Source organism: Euprymna scolopes, chromosome 36 (assembly GCF_053919585.1).
Source record: "Euprymna scolopes isolate OS-2025 chromosome 36, ASM5391958v1, whole genome shotgun sequence".
NCBI classification, from domain to species: domain Eukaryota; kingdom Metazoa; phylum Mollusca; class Cephalopoda; order Sepiida; family Sepiolidae; genus Euprymna; species Euprymna scolopes.
In genome coordinates, this window is record NC_136517.1 from 46,006,141 (window position 1) to 46,028,017 (window position 21,877).

The following is a 21,877-nucleotide window of genomic DNA, read 5'->3' on the forward strand; positions in this document are numbered from 1 at the left end:
AAGTCTTGTTTTGCCACTGTTCAAGGAGCAAAAAACAGTTAGAAAGATTTCTTACAATGCTGTAGATAACAGGCAGGTGGTAAGAAAAATATCTAACTTAGGGTTTGACCACACAGAATTTGATTTTTTTTCTACTTGGAAAAGTGTTTGCATCTTTAAAATGGGTGTTCATGCTGGAGATCAAACCACTTGAAATCTTACAGAATTAATGTCCACTCTAGATAAGAGCCATGCTTGCAGCTTTTATGTCCAATGATAAACATTCTCAAGTGATTTTGTTATGTGACCAACTCACAATGAAGACAATATCTACATATATTTCAGCAAAACAAAGACGATCAGTTGGGTCTCTGCTAGTCTGAGAAACAGAGAGGTGTCTTTGAGTGGATGGACTGTTTGGGTTCGGTTGGAAGAGCTGTTTATCCTGATTGCATGTTGGTCCATGTGTATATTTTTACAGATTCTGATTCTTTGGAAATTTCTAAATATTTAGCTATATAGTTGTTGCTTTTATTATTATTTTTCAGATTAGCATAACAACTTATGTAATATATTTATCTATATATGTTTTTGCAAAAACAAAAAAAAAAAAACACTTGTGGGAGGAGTTGATCTACAGATTTTAATTTTATTGGTAGTTTAAAAATCAATAAATATTTATCATTTTATCATTAGCACCAGCAATGGAAAATTATGTTTTAAACAAAAGCAAATAAAAAAAATGATAAACAATTAAAAGAATCATTTTTTCGCATAAAATATGGGCACAAATTTTTCCAATTCTGATTAATCATTCCAACAATAGATCATGTATTCATTGATGTTTAAATCAATGATGATCTTGTAACCCTCAGGAAAGCAGCCTTGTGGTAACGTTCCACAGATGAAAGGTTTGGGAAAAGAAACTGCTCATGGAAATTCAGTTTCAGGTTATGCACACGAAGGAATAAAGGAAAGTATTTTTCAGTGATGGTAACAAGATGAGTTCTTGCTGTGAAAGCTCTACAAGAAAAGGCCAATGATTGAATCTCAGTCGAGAACTTTCTGTGGAAGTTATGATAGGTTAGGGAATAACTAGCAAGTTAAAGATAAAACATGGCAAAATATTTGTCATAAACTTTCATCTTAAGTAATCAAATTTTGTTCATTCCATTCATTAGTTTCAATCCTTTCATAACATTCATCATCATTCAACTGACAATCTATTCAATCTCATTAACCCTTATCCTTGAGTGAATTTTAGCCTCAATAAGTGGTGACTCATTATTAATAAAAAGATCTAGGATAAATACAAGTTTATCAAAATGATATTCATAACCAAAACCTCTGACACATCAAGATGAAACGGAAAATATGGACCAAGCAGTCATGCAGCACTCCAAATATATTAGCAAACGAAATGAATGGGTTTTGCATTGCACCATATCTGATCAATATGAAATAGAAAATACAAACTTACAGCAATGAAGAGTCGTTGAGAGGCACAAGGTTTAAAGAGTTTTCGCCATTCATTAGAATTTTGTCCGCTAGGATAAGTGATAGGAAAAATCCGATAATAAATTTTGGATTTAAATTCTTTGGGCCAGAATTCCAACTGTAAGAAAAGTTAAAAACCAAATGATAAAATAAAATTAACATTTTAAAACTTGAAAAAAAAAAAAAAGAAAAAAAAAAGAAAAAAAAGAAAAAAAAAGAAAATCGAGTTTTTCTGTTTCCCTTATATCAAAAAACAAAAAATAAAGAAAAAATCTATATAAATGTACATACCTTGGATGAAACAAAAATATATTCCAAAAATCATGTAAATTGAAAAAGCAGTCTTATTTTCATAATAAAAAATTTATTTTTAAGTGATTAATGGAAATTTGAAGCCATTAAAACTTGCATGTTTGAATTATTGATTTCTGTCCCTTTGTTTTTTTTTAAAGATTGTTTTCAAAATAGTGGACAAGCCAGCCATTCTTCTAATATGCATAACATTTGATTTTCTTTTTCAAAAATAAAACTACTTGATTAACTTGCTTGATTTTTGGAATATGATATTTTTGTTTTGTCATAGGTACATACATCATAGAGATTTTTCTGGATGAGAACAAAAAAAGTCATTTATAGAAGAGAATTCTATTTGAAAGCAAGCAATTTACTTACATAGAGATTATTCGTTCCTTATTTTTAAAATGGCAGAGAAGACAATCTGTCTTTCAGTTAACAATAATATTTGATTTTCTTTTTTAAAAATAAAACTACTTGATCAATTTATGTGATTTTTGGAATATGATATTTTTGTTTTGTCATAGGTACATACATCATAGAAATTTTTCTTTATTTTTGTTTTTTGGTTGCAGTTTCAAAGATTTTATTGAGGAGAGAAGTTCATTCATGAGGGGAGAGGCTAAAAAAGAGGATAAAATTAATTCCTTCTAAAAAGACAGGTTAAAATTAATTCCTTCTTTCTTAATTTTCTTAGCCTTAAAATGTTTGACGCACAAACAGTCTAGAGGTCATATTCACTTAGATCCCGACATTGACGGGCACTTCTGGTCTGTCGGCTTCCACAACTCAAGCTGCCTTGAAACTCTGTCTTATCCCAAACACATGTAATTTCTATCAATACCGGCAATTCTAGCATGTTTTGTCTAGAGAATTATGCTGGGTACACTAACCCTATTTCCATTAGCCACCAGGTTATTCCAACATGTAATTAATGTAACCCTCGCCGAAATTCATACTAGTCAACATAATCTCTACTTACTGGCATAAGATCCCAATATAACACAAAAACAGAGCTTACATCGACACAATCAGTTGCAGAATCGATCATGGAATTTTTTTATAACCTAATAGCTAAATCGATGTTCTGTAATGTATTTTTTTTATGTGGAATTCAATATAAATAAGTTTTTGCATTTTGCCGATCTGTCATTGGTAAGAGCAAAAATTGTCGTAAAGCAGGGGGAGATAAATCAATCTATCACTTAATCAAGTAATAATGAATGGCGGATCGACAAAATATGAAAAGTAATTTTTATTTTTAATCAAACTGTTACTTGATAATTTTTCCAGAGGATACTTATACCGGGTGACCAAAAAAAAAAAAAAAAAACGGGCCCCAACTCTAATTAGGCCCCGTTTCTTAGTGTTTTGTCTGAATGAAATGAAACTTTGGTCATAACTAGTTTATTATATTCAAAACATCACATCAAAACACTATGGTTTTTGGCCTTTTTTTCTCCGTTCTACTGCATATGTTCTAGATGGCCTCCATTTAGCTTTTGTTTTTTTTTGGGTCACCCTGTATTTGCCTGATACTAATATATATGTAAATTTTTTTTACTTGGAATGCAATTTTCATATATGCCCCCATACTGTATAATTGTGACTCAATCTTCATCTTTGCGCTACAATAAAACAACACAAGATGAGCACTTGATGTAAATTAGTTAAGCTGTGTGTGTGTGTGTGTCTGAGAAACCCCAAACGTCATCCATTTCTAGCTGTTTGGTCATGTAAATTTCCAGTGATTTTCAACTCAGCACAATCTACTCTTACCCGGTTTTGATTCCAATCTCTTTCCGGGGACCTCTTAGCCATCAACTGTCCCAAACTGGATACTGTATTCAACTGTCACAAACCCAAAACTGTCTGTAAATTGTCCCCAATTGTTGTGAACTGTTACAAAACTCATTGCAATTCCTAAAACTGCCTGTAAGCTAACTCTAAATATATTGACCTCCATTGTTTAGTGCTTTATCCCAAATCACTGCCACACCTTGATTAACAATTCTATTTCAGCTTTCCTTTGTGTGCGTTTGTGAACAACTTCCTATGCCTTTGTTCTATGGATAAACTTATATCCTCTTTTTTGTTATAGTTTTCCTCTTTTTTTTTTCTAAATTTTTAACACTTTGGAAGAGGGGAATGTCGATAATATCACATAGGTGTATTAGTATTTTATTGGTTTTTAATCTATTGGTCCCCATATTGCATTTAATTCTGCACTAGTTTAATATTAGCCGACAATGGCCTTCTATGTGCTGCTTCTTTAAGATGTTTTACTCTCTTCTTCTATCTATAAATATTATGGTAGATAGTGTTCTATACAGCAGTTAATGTATTGTTTTAGTGATGCTTGTGAAGAATGTTTTAAACCAACGCATTTCAGGTGGAAACATTATTATATAGTTATGTGGCATGATAAAATTAGTATGAATTCCAAAAATAACAAAAAAAAAAAAAAAAATGATCCAGTGGAATAATAATTACAAGTAAAAATAAAATTTATAGAGTTTATCGATTTATAGTTTTATTGTATGTTTTAATGTTGAAGAGTTCACAAATCCAGGGGAGGTAACAGCAATCGACCATTTTTACTAAATAATTACAAGTCATTAAAATTTATCAAGTTTATTGCGTTTCATTGTATATTTCAATGTTGAAGAGTAACTACGGGGGGGGGGGTAACTACAATTGATCATTTTGACTAAATAATTGTAATTCCACCATTTTAAAACCCAAAATGTCGGAATGAAATTGTGGCTGATATTTTTGTTCAAAATATATCTACCACATCTTCTATGGGATAATTTTTCATAATTTTGTCATTCATATTATTTTTAACATATGTAGATATGTAATAATGTTTTCACCTGAAAGGAATTGGTTTAAAACATTACTATTCTACACAAGCACCGATTTTGTAATAGTAAACAAATACCTTGTAACCAAATTGACTATTGAAATTTGTTAATCATTCAAGTACACATTTTCTATATAAGTTTCATGAGAGATCATAAGAATGTACGTAACTTACCTGGTCTCTGAAACGTTGCTGCAAAATATCATCAACAAAAAGATGAAGGACAAGAGGCTGATGTGTGAGAAGCACTGCCGATTTGAGCAGGACGATCGACTCATCAAGACGATCACCACAAGCCACCAAAGATAAGTGGACCGCGTTTGATAAATGTAAAAAGTTTCTATAAAAAAAATAGTAAAAAAATTGCTAGAAACCAAAAGCAATGAATATCAGTAATAATTACAAAAATTAAAAATCAATACATAATTGTGGGCCATAATTCTTCCAATATGCATAATTAGAATCAAAGGGAGATAATTCATGCAAACTTGTAATACTATTACAGCTTTCTTTCATACATAGCATTTCAGCCCGGCGTTGCCCGGGTGTTGAGAGGTGGGTGTTGAGCAAAAAAAAAAAAAAAAAAAAAAAGTGGTAGTAGGAAGGTAGGCTCGAACCCATACTGCGAAGGAGGAAAAGAATGTGAAAAACAACCTGATGTCTTTGCTGTTACGACTACTGTCAAACCGGAAGTGATGTAGGTTTAAATTAAAGCTAGACAATCAAAAAGAGGGGATGACTTTCGAAAATATCGGTGAAAAAAAGCGACCCCTCCCTGTAGAAAAGTGCCCAGTTGAGGGTGAAGAAATTAATGTTTTTAGCCAATTTTTTGGTATTTGTCATCTGAAGGGTCGAGCTTCAAAACGATACTGATCTTATGAAAATCCATTGCCTCTTTCGAAAGTTTTAAGCTGACATGCAAACATACATACATACATTTATATATAGGTAGCTCACATTTTCAACCAAAACCGATTAAAAAGCTTGCCTTATCTCTGAATACCCTTTATGAAAATTTCAAATGTTTAGACAAGTGTCTAAGTAATTTGGTAGAGACCGCAGAGGTCAAATTATTTTTAACTTTGACCCCTATTATGACCCCTTAACATTTGTTTTGGACTCAAATCGAGTTATTAAGTTAGATCCATGTCCAAGGAACCTATATCTAAAATTTCAAGTGTTTAGACCCAAAATTGGTGGAGGAGTTTGGTATAGTTCTCAAAGGTCAAATTGTTGAACTTTGACCCCTTAACAGCCAGATTTCTGGCCGAAAACGGATTACAAAGATTTTCCCAAATCTCAGTACCCTGTATATCAAATTTCGAGTCTATAGACTGAAAATTGACAGAGTTATTAGAGAAATGTACACACACAGACACACACTTTCACTTTTATAGATATATAGAGATCCCTAGATGTAAAAGATCTTTCTACTTCAGTAGTTTCTTCCCCAAAACCGCTAGACTCTGGAATTCCATTCCAAGTTCTTGCTTCCCTAACTGTACTGACATGCAGAAGTTCAAGTGCAACGTGAACCGACATCTTGCTGCCCAAATCCCAACATAGTGCCCCAGTAGTTGCTGCCCTTGATAGTAGCCCCCTACACCAAAGTGGCAATGCGCCTTGTTTTGGGGTGAAAATGTAATAAAAAAAAATATATATATATATATATATAGATAGATTTATAAACATGAAGCAAACGACAATTGATTTTTTTCCAAGTTAATTTACGTTTCTGACTGGTTTGGTTTGGTTTGGTTTGGTCTGGTTGTTTTGTTTTATGGCATATCAACCCTTTCGGGTTATTTAATGCCGAATCCAGTTATTTTGGAAATAGTATTCATGTTGCATCCAGTTATTTTGTAGAAGGTTTTTATTCTTCAAGCCCTTGCATCTTCAATCGCTAGTTTGTAGTGTTTGGTTTCATTGCTTTATAGATGTTATCGTTTTTCTTCTCTCACCTGCAGAACATGAATGAGTTTTGCAATGAGAGAGAGAGAAAAAGGGTTACAGTATTAATGTTTTGTACATTTTAAGTTAGGAAACCTGTTAGGAAGTGAGGGAGATAGAGAAATGGGAAGAAAGAAAAGGGGGGGGAACAAATGGGTTGTTGTTTTTGTTTTTAGTTTTGCAGAACATAAGTTTTGCAAAAGAAATTAGAAAAACAAAAAACATCAATGTTAGGTACATTTCGTCTCAGGAAGCCAATATCTTCAGACAGCCTGATCTGGTAGCACCAGTTCCGTTTCTGGATTTTGGAGATGAGGATTGACAAAGCAAAAAGAAATAAACTCCTTTAGTGAGTTATATAAGAATATATTATTTCAAACAAAAGAAAGGTCGGCTCCTTCTACAGTGCTAAAATGTTATTCACACTTGAGAGCATCCTATGTCTTTACAAAGCCACAATTCACGCATGCATATAGTATTGTTGCCACATTTGGGATAGTGCCTCTACTATTAATCTTTCACTCTTAAACATGGTCTAAAAGAGAGTTTCAAATCTAATAGGTAACGTACTATCGGCCAAGCTCCAACCGCTGTCTCATCGCTGCAATGTTGCATCCCTGCGCCTATGTTACAAGTACTTTAATGGAATGTGCCCTGATGAACTCATAGCATTTGTGCCCCCTCGACGTATATACTTCCAACTAACCTGACAAACAGTAAAATCACACTTTTCACTGTTGAGATCCCTAAATGCAGCCTTCTACTCTAATGGTTTCTTTACTCGGACTGCTAAATTTTGGAATTCCCTCCGTTCCTTGCTTCTCTAATTGTACTAACATGCAATAGTTTAAATGTAATGTGAACAGACATCTCACTGCTCAACTTCCCACATAGTCCTATGTCAACATAATTCTAATTAGTAGCCCCTCATGTCTAAGTGGCAAAACACCTTGCTTGAAAAAAAAAAAAAAAAAAAAAAAAAAAAAAAAAAAAAAAAAAAAGGAAGAGTTAAAAAAAAAAAAGAAAAAATGTTTAAGTCTTTAAAAACTTAAACATTTTAGATATACTTAAAAATATTAAAAAAAATATTTATTTCAAAACATAATCCTTTTGTTTTTGCAAGAATCAAAATATTTTTTTTTAAAAATCTATTAACCTGAGTGTTAGTGATGAAATTTAAAAAATATGCACGTACGTTTCTAAATTTTATGATTAGAGTTGATTATTTGGATTCTTCGAATTACTGTTCTCATCTTAAGTGCTATTTTCACAGCATTTCGGTTAATGTAACCTCCAACCTTCTTCAGGTGTATCTTGTTGAACTTGGGAAGCTTTCTGTCAAACTTGGGAATCCTGCAAGGAATTTCGAACAGAACCCTTTATTTGATCTACGGGTAAAGCATGCTCTTGGTTTGCCAGCCATGACTGGGTAGAAGTCCTAGGTAATTCATAATTGTATTTTGAATGTTGTCCACACTAAGGATTGAACCTTCAACCTCCAGAAGAGTGAAATTTACAACTGAATTTTACCAAGTACTTTATCCACTACACCACAGGTCCTTGCGAATTACTTAGGTCGTTTACCAAGTCATAGCTGATGGACTGAGAGCATGCTACCTCCTTGGATTAAATAAAGAGTTCCGTTCAAAATAGCGTGCAGGTTCCTGAGTTCAACAGAAAGATTCTCGAGTTTGATACACCTGAAGAATTATTATTATTACTTTTTTTTTTAATCCAGTCTGCAAAAAGAATGAATGCACACCTGAAGAAGGTCGGAAGTAACATTGACCGAAACATTGTAAAAATAACAATCAAGATGAGAGCAGTAGTCTGAAGAATCGAAATAGTACAAATATGTACATAATTTGTTCAACGGCTAACAATGCAAGGAATATACCAGGGATGTAAGCAAAATAAGTTCATAACAAGGGGATTTTAAAAAAATTTTAATTATAAAACTTACTTGCTTCTCACTTTTCTCCCAGTCTTATGTAATGCTGGAATTTCACAATATTTCAAGGATATATCCCTTTGTCAAGTGTTTCTATTTTTTACCTCACAGATCTCTTTGTCACATGCTTAAAAAATATTTTCAAAATCACCTTGGTTTCAAGTTTTTTTTTTTTTACTCATGACTCTCGGTATATTTTCAAATTTCTAGAGCCTCCAGGCATTTTGTAGTATAGACAACAAAATAAAAACTTAGTAAAAAGAAAAAGCAAATATATAACACTCAAATGTTACCAAAGGCAAGATAAGTTACTCTTCTACCTACCTGGGTAAGCTTTTTGTGGTTTAACTTATTTTAAAGTGTTTATTTATTTCCAAATACAGATAGTGTCAAGTGCTTAAGTTAGAATGAGAACAAAATTGCTGACATGACACAGTCGTCTAGGGAGTTTCGATAATCACTAAAAAATCGAAAATTAAACAAAATACTGATAGAAACCCACTTAATAAATATCACTGTGACATTAAAAATAAAGGTAGTGTAAAGGCCATTAAGGTATTTTGCTAGCACCACTATTCACAATGATATGTTACTTACCTTATATACATCAACAGATGAACAAAAGCGAAAACTTTGTTGATCCTTAAATATTCTTACACATTTTTTAATGGTATGTTGTCTCACAATCTATTTTTAGGAGACCAGTAAAAGTCAATATTACCCTGGAAAACCACTAAAATAAATTTTTAAAAATCCTACAAACACACACACACATATATATAAGTCCAGGTTAATATTTTTCACAGGTAGAGCAATCAATGAAGTTTTAATAAGGTTAGTGCAAGAGTGCTCAATACAGCATCAATCAATGAAGCCTCTCCACAGCATATCAACCCTTTCCAGCAACACCTCACAGGATATCAACCTTTTTTAGCAACAAACGCGACACTCAACACAAAGATGTTCACCAAACACTGTACACTCCTGGATTTCACAACGATTCACCTCACCTCACCTCACTGAAGTTCCCCAGCTAACATGAGTAAGCTGCATCATGCACACTGATACACTCATCCTGGACGTTCAGACCGTACTGAGTACGCCCGAGCACCTGAACAACGTTGACACCGCTCTCTACGGATGGACAAATTTCCTCGCAGACCCACTTGCAACCGTAAGCGTGTAGTCGACACATCCGCGACCAACGCGAACCAACTTCAATCCACCATGCTGACCCTTGCGCACGCTTCATAGACTCCGTGGCAATACAATTTATGACCGCAACACTTGCACTCAAATTCATAACGTCATTCCTATGACCATCCCACAGTTGTACAAGTTTGAACACTTTTTTCCTGATATCCTTTAACGTCGCAACTCTATCTTTTCACCCTGCTACTTAATAAATAAAAAAATTCTTCCTCGTTCTCTATACAGTGGACACACACGCACACATATATATGCATATTTTTCTTCAATTTTCTTTTCTCTAGCTTCCAGCTAACTAGGAAGAGAGTATTGTGGGAGCTGAAAACTCACAGCCTAACTCGATTGTCGCTCTTTAACTCAGAAGAGCTACCTAGCTACGTCACTTCCTGTTCCCCATATTTCTTCCTCTTTTGTGCTGGACCTTCAAGCAGTCAAGATGTAACAAACACCCCTCCAGGTGGCATGAGCCACCACAGCGCCCTGACTAGCCAGTCAGCCTTTCGCAGCTACCGATCGCAAGTAACGAACTCTTATTCTAACGAACTCTCATTCTTTCTATCGCTTCTTCATGTATATTCATGTAAATAAATTGCATTTCTTTCGCTGATATATAACGGTATGTTTTTATCTTCATTATGCGACCTTTTGTCTTTTCAATGCCTCTACCATTAAATGCATCCACCACACATACACACATGGGGACGGGGTCGTCTATCACCACAGCAGACCATCCTGTCCCCAACATAAGGCAAACTATATTTTTTATTTGTTTTACATAGACATTAATATGTCACTACACATTCATGAGGATGTTTCGGTCAGCCAGTTACAAGTAACTAAAGAACTTTTCAGGCAATATAGGTACTGGGTACCGACTGTATGAGCAATATTGCCTGAAGTTACTTGTAACTGGCTAACCAAAATATGCCCATGAATGTGTAGTAACATATTAATGCGTATGTAAAACAAATAAAAAGTGTATATATATATATACGCGGGTTTTTTTATATTCAAAAGTAATGGACTAATGAATTCAACGAGGTTGTTAGATAGTGCTCAATAAAAAGAGCTGATAATACTTGTTTATTGTTATATAAACATGCTCACATTCCGCTGCTACAAATAGCCACTTGTTTCAATCAAACAACAGATATCATCAGGCAGCGACTTGACTATTCAAAAGTTCAATGAATAATGAATTCATTGAACTTTTGAATAGTCAAGTCGCTGCCTGATGATATCTGTTGTTTGATTGAAACAAGTGGCTATTTGTAGCAGCGGGATGTGAGCATGTTTATATAACAATAAACAAGTATATATATATATATATATATATATATATATATATATATATATGTTTTGAGAAAAATAGAAAAACCGAATGAAATTATTAAAATAATCAACGTTTCGTCCTTATTTCAGAGGACATCTTCAGGATAATTGAAATAAAAATGTAAGAAAAGAAAAAGTCATAGATCGTACGAAAAGGAGGACAGTTTTTGAATCCTACCCATGTCGGGAAGGACAAAACATATGTGTGCGTATGGGAAGGTTGGGTTGTTCGATGTCTATATATACACTTTTAAAAATGCATTAAAATAAATATGTACATTTTTTTTTTTTTCTTCTGTAAACTTATTCATTTTGTTGAAATATTTAAGGAAAAACGGTTAGCCAGGATCTGTTTTGATATTTTGTTCTTTGATTATTACTTTCCCTATGCTAGGGGTTAAATGGTAGAAGCCTCTTCTTTGCGTAATAGTATTAGTATTCAATATTAGTGCTGATTCTAAAAGTCTTCTTTTAGCTCTATCTATCACGTATTTAATAATTTTCGCTTGATCTAAATTAAATGAGTGATCGTGTATAGATAGAGCTAAAAGAAGACTTTTAGAATCAGCACTAATATTGAATACTAATACTATTACGCAAAGAAAAAGCTTCTACCATTTAACTCCTAGCATAGGGAAAATAATAATCAAAGAACAAAATATCAAAACAGATCCTGGCTAACCGTTTTTCCTTGAATATTTCAACAAAATAAATAAGTTTACAGAAGAAAAAAAAAAAAAATGTACATATTTATTTTAACGCATTTTTAAAAGTGTATATATAGACATTGAACAACCCAACCTTCCCATACGCACACATGTTTTGTCCTTCCCGACATGGGTAGGATTCAAAAACTGTCCTCCTTTCCGTACGATCTATGACTTTTTCTTTTCTTACATTTTTATTTCAATTATCCTGAAGATGTCCTCTGAAATAAGGACGAAACGTTGATTATTTCAATAATTTCATTCGGTTTTTCTATTTTTCTCAAAACATAACGTCAACCACCGCTGGTATTTTTACATTCCTTATACATTATATACATATATATATATACACACTTTTTATTTGTTTTACATACGCATTAATATGTTACTACACTGAATTATGTAATATTTGGATTATTCAGTTCTCATATTGGATGTTATTCTTACAAGGACCAGAGACACGATGGATATGAGTGTTAAGTAATAATCAGTTCTAAGGAAAGTAGAAAGTATACCTTAAGTTTACTTTGAGCAGCATCATAACTCTCACTTTCTTTATTTTGTTCTTTAGCCCTCACATTCCTTGAGCAAAATTTCTGACATAGAGGGAAAATTTCTATTTTATAGATATTTTTTAGAGTATAAATATAGGTTTAGATAATGCATCCCTTAGCAATAGAAATCTATAAATGTTTAGTATTTATCGATTTTGAAAAGGTCAGCCTACTAAAGTTTAGGACCGGAAGCTAAACCCTCCTCCCAAGGTACATGCAAAGTATGTGATTTTATATCAGCTTGGGGAGAAGAGCAATTGTTTTTTTGTCCAGTTGAAACAGGAGAGATGATATACTTTCAAAAATACAGCATTAATATACAATATAGATATACAGTGATTTAGGGAGGATTTAAGAGTCTAAGGATTTTTAATGTTTATCATGCAGAACAGGCAGGAAGGCGTCTTGGGGCAAAGCATTATCCCTTTAAAGCAGACATTTAGAAATAACATTTGTGCCAGTTATTTTGATGGGAAGTTTTTGATCGTAAAGTAGTAGTTTTGTTGTTCTTTTTTTTTTTAAACAGCTACTCGAGTAGCTTCATGAAGCAATATCCATTAAAAAAAAAAAAGTGACAGTCTCCTGGAAGTTACTGAGAGTACAATTATGAATTACTTAAAGACTTCCCGTGGTAATGGAATGACAGAACGCAAGCATGCTAACACACACACCCCTGGATCAAATAAAAGTTTCCATTCAAATTCACAAATTCGACAAATCCGAAGAAGGTTGGTGGTTACATCAACCGAAAAGTTGTGAAAATAACAACCAAGATGAGAACAGTAGTTCAAATAATCCTAATAATCTAAAATTATCAATCCTTATCTCAAAAGTTCTGAAATCTAATCTTTAATTATACTTATCTAAGTGGGTCAGTGGCATAGCGACTATTTTTGCCAACTGGAACAGTTGTAAGAAAGATGTCCCCCATCCCACCTCACCAGCCGTTGAAAATTAAAAATTCCAGAAGGTCCTCAAAATATTTATTTTCATGGAATTACAATCAAGGGCCTAAAATCCATTTATAAAAACATAGCCCTAGACATATCTAAGGCCTTTGACAGGGTATGGCACAATGGTCTTCTCATGAAAATCAAATGCTATGGTATTACTGGACGAATGCTAAACATAATTAAATCCTTCTTCTATAAATCTCAAACGTCTGTTAGTGTGTGTGTATGTTTGTATGTCTCACTAAAATTTTCAACACATGTGACCAACACTGACCGATTTAGTATTGTTTGAAAGCTCAGTCTCTCGGACAACAAATATTTAAAAATTAACCAAAAACATCCATTCTTTCACCGTCAACTGGGCTGTTTTTTACAAGAAAGGGGTTACTTTTTTCGTCGATATATTTTTACAAAGTCATCATATGCCCTGCAATGACTAAGCTTAATTTGAATGCCGGCGACATCGTATGTCACAATGGGCGCGGCGACTAAACCGTTCGCTTTTTTTTTTCAATTTCTTTTTTCTCTTAGCGTTACAGGTTCGAGTTTGCCTGCCTACCACTTTTGTTTTTGCGCTCACAGAGGTACTCGCTACTATTTTCATTGTTTTTAGGGGGTTTGGAAACATATTTTTAGGGCTCTGTTGATCATAAAACCTCTCCACACCCAGGCAATACTGAGTACCCCTGCTAGTCTTAAATAAGAGAAGAAGCCAGGTTGTCATCGATGGTTGTATGTCGAAACAATATTATATAAATGCGGGTGTACCCTTGGACCATTTTTATTCCTGATATTCATAAATAACCTCCCTGATAAAATTGTCTTTGAGATGGGTATATTTGCTGATGACACAACGCTCTATAAAAGACATGAGGGGAAAACGAATGAACATGTATTCAAAACAATGGCAGAAACACTAGAGGAAGACCTCCAGTCTGTCATGGAATGGGGAAAAAAATGGATGGTCACAAGACTAAGCTTGTTTCCTTTAATAACTACAAGAAACTTGCTCAACCACTAATAGCCATGGCTAATGATACATTACCCAAAAGTACTTCATTCAAATTCCTCGACTTCACGGAGAACATGAGTTGGAACCAGGATTGCAGAATCGGATGGTGAAAGTCCGACTCCGACTCCCTGAATTCCTAAAATGCAGACTCCGACTCTTTGACTACTATGTGGAAATCTATTCTGCAGATCCATATATCAACCTCCCACACCTATTGAGCATTTTATAATTACTTTTCATGTATATCATTTTTTATGTCTAACATTCACTTGTATGATAAATATACTCACATATACACTCTACCAGCTCGATTTATTTATTTAAATGTTAACTCCTAACAAGGCATATCACCACTTGGACGAAAAGGCTACTTTTTGAGACCATGTCTAGGAAAGTTTAGCAAGATGTTGGTTTATGTTACATTTAAACTTCTGCATATCAGTACGACCAGGAAAGCAGGTAGCAGGAAGGGAATTCCAGCTGTTCAAGGGACGAAACTATTAGAATAGAAAGCTTTTTGGCATCTAGGGACCTCAACAGTGAAAGAGTGAGATCTTATTGCTGAATGGGTTTGTCGGAGATATGTACGGGGTACAAGTGCAACGAGTTCATCAGAACACATTTCATTAAAACAGGCACAGAGATGCAACATTGTGACGCTGGGACAAGAGCTGGAGCTTAGTTGATAAAGTAGGGCCGATTAGATTGACAACTTTTTTTTGGAACCTATCCAAGATGGAGAGACTAGTGGTAGATGCACCAGCCCAGATGTGGCAACAACACTCCATGCATGAGTGAATGGTGGCCTTTTAGAGGTATGGGATACCCTCAGGTGTGAGTAGTCTTTTAGCTCGGTAGAGGGAACCCACCATCTTTGCAGCAGTCTTTGCAATGTCCTCTATGTATTTGTTCCAGTTCATATTGCCCACAAAGTAAAATATGGTAAAATAGTCCCAACAAAGGAGTTTAAAAGTAGAATTCTCAGATAGGGTGTTTTTTTTTTCATCGATATAAACGGTTTGAGAGGTGTCTTGTAATTGTTAAAGGAGAGCAGCTTAGTTTTCCTAGCATTAAATATTATCATCCATTTGCATCCCCATTCAACTATGATCTGGAGGTCATTTTCTAATGATTTTTCCATTGTCTTAGATTTATTTACATCTTTTCTTCCCTAATGCATGTTATAGAGCATTGTATCATCAGCAAATATACCCATCTTGGACACAATATTATCAGGGAGGTCGTTTTTGAATATCAGGAATAATAATGGTCCAAGGATCGACCCCTGAGACACTCCCGCATTAATGTTATGCTGCTTGGATGTATGTCCATCAACGACAACCTGTGTGCTTTTATTGTCTAAGATGGATCTAATTATATTTAGTATACGTCCAGTTGTAATGTACGATTTAATTTTCATTAGCAGTCCTTTGTGCCAGACTTTGTCAAAGGACTTGGATGTATCATGTATCGCAGACATGAGAAGGGGTGATTTTTACATCATCTAATGTGGCTTTAATCCTCAAAGGGAAATTTGGGAGGGAGTTGTTTGTTGGCTCTAAGATGTAGTTAGAGGACAGCAGTTCCGCCTTTTCCGTTACCGTGCATGCAACCTTCTGGTTGTTGTTCAGTGGAGGAATTACTGATTGTCCTTTATTCACTACACTATTATAGATTTTTCCGAAATCACGAGTCTCTATCTTTGGCGATTCTATGCGTTCCCTAATTATTTCAGCATGCTTTCTTTTGAATGTCACTATTTCTCTTTTACAATGATTTCTAGCATCTACGAATTTTGACTATTTGTATTTGACTTATGACGTACAAACTGGCAGAATGCATGTTGTCTTTGTGCAATGGCAGCTGCACAATCTGTAGTGAACCATGGGGGTGAGTGGGGCTTGCTATAATACTTCCATGTGGGGACATGTGCTTCAATTCCTGCTTTGCGCCATTCAGTTGTCTCATTGGCACTCTGTTCAGCAGGAAGAGAGAAGATATCGGTCCATGGGGCATCTCAGATGTGTTCTCTAATGGTTTCTCAGTAAGCCCTGTTGTAGTACCTTTTGGTTTTGAGCAATGATTCCTCACCTTGAGGTTGGGATTTAAATGTGATGTCAACTGATACCACGAGGTGGTCTGCGTTTCCAAGTGGACTGTGAGCATTAGTCACACAATCCTCAGGTACTGTGGTGAGGAATAGGTCTAGAAGTGAAACCTGCTGAGGTTCACAATCTAGTAGGCCAGTTGAAAACATTACTGTCTATGTGAGGGAATGGGCCATAGAGAAGCTATTAGTGGAGCGTCCAGCTGCATCTGTGTAACCTGAGAAACCAAGCCAATTTTTATGGTGGACATTAAAGTCACCAAACGCATGTATTTGGGCATTACTCTCTAAGGAGAGTGCTGCATCTATACTATCAAAGACATGATCGATTAGGGTACAATCCTGACTTGATGAAAAAACAACAGAGAAAATATAAGTAACTAATGCAGTGATGAAATGTTAGTTGAAAGCATATAAAGCCTGGTCATCAGATTCAAGATTTTTCTCTCTAGTTTAAGGGACGGTGCTACGAATATAGACTCTCTAAGTGTGTGCATACATCTATTCGAGTCCTTACGGTAAAGAGGGAGGTATCCTGTAATTTTAAAATAGTTGGAGGGGATTGAAGAGTGTAAGTTTATTTCACTTAATGCTAAGATATCCAGGGAGTTTACTAAAAGGTAAGAGTCTACATCATCTATATTACCGCTAAGCCCACGGATATTTGTGAAAGCGAACCACAAGAGCGGAGTCGAATTGATTTTCTTTTTTTTTTTTTTTTTTTTTTTTTCTTTTACATGATGATCACCACTTCAAGGCCCAGAAGCTACTCGGGGATAAAGGTTATTGCATGTACAATAATCAATGGGATAGTATCGTAGTAATCATTAGTATTTGAGATTTGATAAGATGTCTTACTTAAGGGGGCGATTCATCAGGAACTTGTTTACGTTGGACTTGAAGATATCCAAGTTGTAGTCAGGTGGGAAACAGGCAAACAGAAGAAAGTTCCACAGGCATGCACTTCTAAGAAAGAAGCTTTGTTCATGGAATCTACGTTTTGATTTAGGCACAGATAAAGAGTGGGGAAAATTATTGACAGTGGTTTCAGCTAGATGGGTGTTTCTCGTGAAAGATTGGTGAGGGGGGACCAAACGAGCACTTGCCATGCAAGTAACGCTAAAACAAAGACAGGCTCACAACGTCTCTTCTGTGGTAAAGAAGTTGCAGGGAAGAGAAAAGGGCATCCCCCACTAAGCCACAAAGTCTATTTTGTACTCTGTCAAAGCAGGGTAGGCTGTTTTTAGCAGCTCCTGCCCAGATGTGGCAGCAGTACTCCATCCTTGGACGTACTTGGCTTTTATATAGAGAATTGCATCAGCAGTAAGATATCTTCTGGAGTGGTAGAAGGATCCCACGATTTTTCCAGCAACCTTGGCAACAGACTTAATGTACGTGTTCCATTTCAGATCAGGAGTAAAGGTCAAACCTAGAAGCTTATCAAAACATGAAGACTCCCCAAGACGAGAGCCATCCATTTCAATTGATGCCAGATGGGGATCAGAGTGTTGATGATGTAAAGATAGAAGCTTGGTTTTAGATGCATTAAAAGTAACCAGTCACCTCTTCCTCCTACTGTATCACGCACTCAAGATCAGAGTAGAGAGAATCAGAGAGAACTTTGTCATTTACAGCCTTTGGTGTATGGCCATAGATGGTCATGTCATCAGCATAGATGTCAACGAATGATTTAAGTATGTGTTTTGGGAGATCATTGAGAAATGATTTAATAATTGAGAAAACATTTCCAGTTATACCGTAGCTGAAAATCTTGTGAAGTAAGCCTTTATGCCATACCTTATCAAAGGCCTTTGATATGTCAAGAGCAATTGCCCTAGAAAGGAAGCCTTTTTCAAGAAATTCACTAATCCTATGAGATATAACTGTTAACTCATCTGCTCCAGATCTAGCAGAACGGAAACCATATTGCATATCACTAAGGTTATTTTTGCTGAAGTGGTTGACTACTTCTCTATTTAATATGGATTCCAGCAGCTTACTCATGACACAGGAGACTTATTGGTCTGTACTGAGAGGGAGATGACTTATCACCTGAATTCTTAAATACAGGGCATACTGATGAGGTTTTCCAGGATGTTGGGAAGCACTTCTTAAGACAACGCTTAAACAGTTTTGTAAGTATGGGGGCAATTCTGGTTGAAGCTTTTTCAACACTATAATTGGAATGCTGTCAGGGCCAGTTGCTTTACTGGAATCAAGAACCTTGATTAGCTTGACGACATCATGCACAGATATTTGTATGTTGCATAGCATGTTGTCTGTTATAGGAGGAAATACGGGGAGTTGATGGCCTTGGTTGCATAGGGTAGAATTAATGGCAAAGTTCTTGGCAAATGTTTTGGCCTTGTCTGATGTTGACGAGATGATCTCAGGTCCATTGATGATGGTTAGGATAGAACGCATGCTTCTATTCAGGATCCTGTTTGCTATTTGCCAAAACTGGTGGGGACCAAGCCGCTGCTCAGCTACTTTGGATTAAACGGACTGAGCATATAGCTCTCTTGCATTTTTATTACTCTTTTAGAGTGGTTGCTGGCAGTCCTGAAAGTAGCTTTAGTCTCAGTACATCTATTACATTGGTAGCTATGGAAAAAGTGATTTCTGTGCGTGATGGCAGCAGCACATTCTGGGGAGAACCATGGCTGGCTGTTAGGTTTTTGTTGGAATTTTTTGAATGGTATGAATCGGTCTATGCCTACAATTAACCATTCGGTCAGGTCTGATACAATAGAGGACACATCTTTTTAAACATGGAATGCAGAGGTAGATCAGATATAAATGTATGGAAGCTATCCCAGTCAGCCATAGAGACTTATTACATTTCATTTTTATTTTAACTGATACAACTGAGTGGTTGGAGGATCCCAGAGGAGATAGAACGGAACGTGAACATAGCTCAGGGGAAGTTGTGAGAAAAAGGTCTAGAAGGCTTGCATACTGACCGGTAGTATCGGGCACACAGATGGGTTCGTGAATAATCTGAGTGAGGTCATAGGCAATGGCAAAATCATAACAGAACCTCCCCTCATCATCTGTCTTGTTCGAGTGAGTCAGCCATTCCAAATTGTGAACATTGAAGTCACCGCAAATGTGGATGTTAGCTGAATGATGAGCATACAGGATGTGGTCAATTTTCTCAGATATACTCTTAAAGATAGTAACTCCGCTGTTTTGGGGGCGATAGAGGGCAAATATAAATGCGGTGGTGTAAGCAAGTGCAACTCAGAAGCACATATGAAGTAAATTAGGGTCTTCTCTGGAGATATCCCTACCACAACGCTCAATTGAAATGAATGGCTCTCGTCTTGGGGAGGCTCCATTTCCATGCTTGGGGAGGCTCCATGCTTTGACAAGCTTCTGGGCTGGATAAATGGTGGGATCCTTCTAACGCTCTAGTAGATATCTCACTGCTGATGCAATTCTCTACCTGAGTAAGAGTCAGGTACATCTAAAGATGGAGTACTGTTGTCACATCTGGGCAGGAACTGCTGGAAACCTTTTATCATACTTCATCAAAGTTCAAAATAGACTTCGTAACCTGGTGGGGGTGCCCTTTTCTCTTCTCTGCAACCTCTTCTCACAGAAGAGACATTACGAGGCTGTCTTTACTCTGTCACTATTTTCATGGCAGGTGCCTGTCTGAGCTCCAATCTATGCCCCCGCTCGCTAAATTTTCATGAAAAACACTCGTCTAGTTGAAACCACTATCAATAATTTCCCCCACTCTTTTTCTGTGCCTAATCCTAAACATAGATTCCATGAACAAAGCTGCTTTCTTAGAACTGCACGTCTGTGGAACTCTCTTCCATTTCCCTGCTTTCCAGCTGACTACAATTTGATCATATTCAATTCCAACATAAACAAATTCTTGATGAGCCACCCCCTTAAGTAATCCAATTTACCAAATTTCCACTACTAACAATTACTAGGATATTGTGTCATTGACTTGTGAACACTCATTAACCATTATCCTCGAGTGACCTTTGGGCCTTGATAAGTGGTGACTCCTTTGTAAACAAAAAAAGGAAGAAGCTATAAAGTGCCATGGGTTGCTTCTTATTGATTTATGCCCGTTATTTTTTGGGGTGGGGGAGATAAGATTGTAATTCCGGATTGATCTCGAATTAATCCAATTGCCAAATGAAATTTGGCAATTCCACAGGATAACTTTCAGATTACAATCCGATTGTTATCCCACTTATAGACAGAACTTTCATTGATCTTGTGTGACATCACAACCAAAACGAAAACAGCTGTCTAGACAGGATTTGCAGTGATCTGACAGACCGAAATATCTTGAAGTGGAAGCATTACAGTACAGTACAAAATATGAGATATCTCCAAAAATAAAAGCAAGACCATACAAAAACGTCTAAATTGTGCACACCACTGCTTAGGAAGCAATTAAGTTATTGCTTATTCATCAAACCTGTTTTCCTGCTCTTATTTACTTATACTGCTTCCCTCTTTTTGGAAATCATAATTTATCATTTTATGACTAAGTGTAATGTTTAAATATAAGTCCTAAACTGGCCACATGTATATTGTTACTGATGTAGGTTACTAAAATAACTGGCACAAATGTTATTTCTAAATGTCTGCTTTAAAGGGATAATGCTTTGCCCCAAGACGCCTTCCTGCCTGTTTTGCATGATAAACATTAAAAATCCTTATACTCTTAAATCCTCCCCAAATCACTGTATATCTATATTGTATATTAATGCTGTATTTTTGAAAGTATATCATCTCTCCTGTTTCAACTGGACAAAAAACCGATTGCTCTTCTCCCCAAACTGATATAAAATCACATACTTTGCATGTACCTTGGGAGGAGGGTTTAGCTTCTGATCCTAAACTTTAGTAGGCTGACCTTTTTAAAATCGATAAATACTAAACATTTATAGATTTCTATTGCTAAGGGATGCATTATCTAAACCTATATTTATACTCTAAAAAATATCTATAAAATAGATAACTAATAGCCACAGTTTGCGCCCAGATTATAAGTGATCTGTATTAACTAGCAACTATATATTTCTTTCATTAGACAGGATAAAGTACTGATTATCTTTACTTGAAAACTAACACCTAAAGCACATTTCGAAATGCACCCTAAACCTTATACTATAATTTTCCAATTAGTCACTAATCCACAAACCACATTTGATCTTTTCTTAACCCTAGTAGATATTCACCTTTAATCTACACCCAACACTCATACATACCTCCTTTAAAAACGTAACCAATCTTAATCCTATTCTGAGGAGTATAACTTCAAAGCAGATACTAATTCTTTGATACTAACTCTATCAATCCTCACTATCTATGCAACCAGGTGCAGGAAAAACCCTCTTAATGCTGATGGACCAATAGATCTGGTTAGGTCATTCATCTAGGATAAGGAAAACTGCGATTTGTTAACCTGTGCCACTGACCTCATACGTC

General features: G+C 35.6%; 2 protein-coding genes across 2 annotated transcripts in view; one reads left to right on the top strand and one right to left on the bottom strand.

The window, feature by feature from the left end:
• Nucleotides 1–10,340, top strand: part of LOC145260445 (dynein axonemal assembly factor 3-like) — a 117,573-nt gene extending 107,233 nt beyond the window's left edge. The window contains exon 17 of the mRNA XM_080118494.1: nt 10,031–10,340. Coding sequence (XP_079974620.1) covers nt 10,031–10,334 — 304 coding nt within the window. The 3' untranslated portion in view covers nt 10,335–10,340. The remainder of the gene's footprint in view (nt 1–10,030) is intronic.
• LOC145260447 (glucoside xylosyltransferase 2-like) overlaps nt 1–21,877 on the bottom strand; it is a 42,879-nt gene that overhangs the window by 14,519 nt on the left and 6,483 nt on the right. The window contains exons 2-3 of the mRNA XM_080118497.1: nt 4,811–4,976; nt 1,460–1,594 (exon numbers count right to left, since the gene is read on the bottom strand). Coding sequence (XP_079974623.1) covers nt 1,460–1,594; nt 4,811–4,976 — 301 coding nt within the window. The remainder of the gene's footprint in view (nt 1–1,459; nt 1,595–4,810; nt 4,977–21,877) is intronic.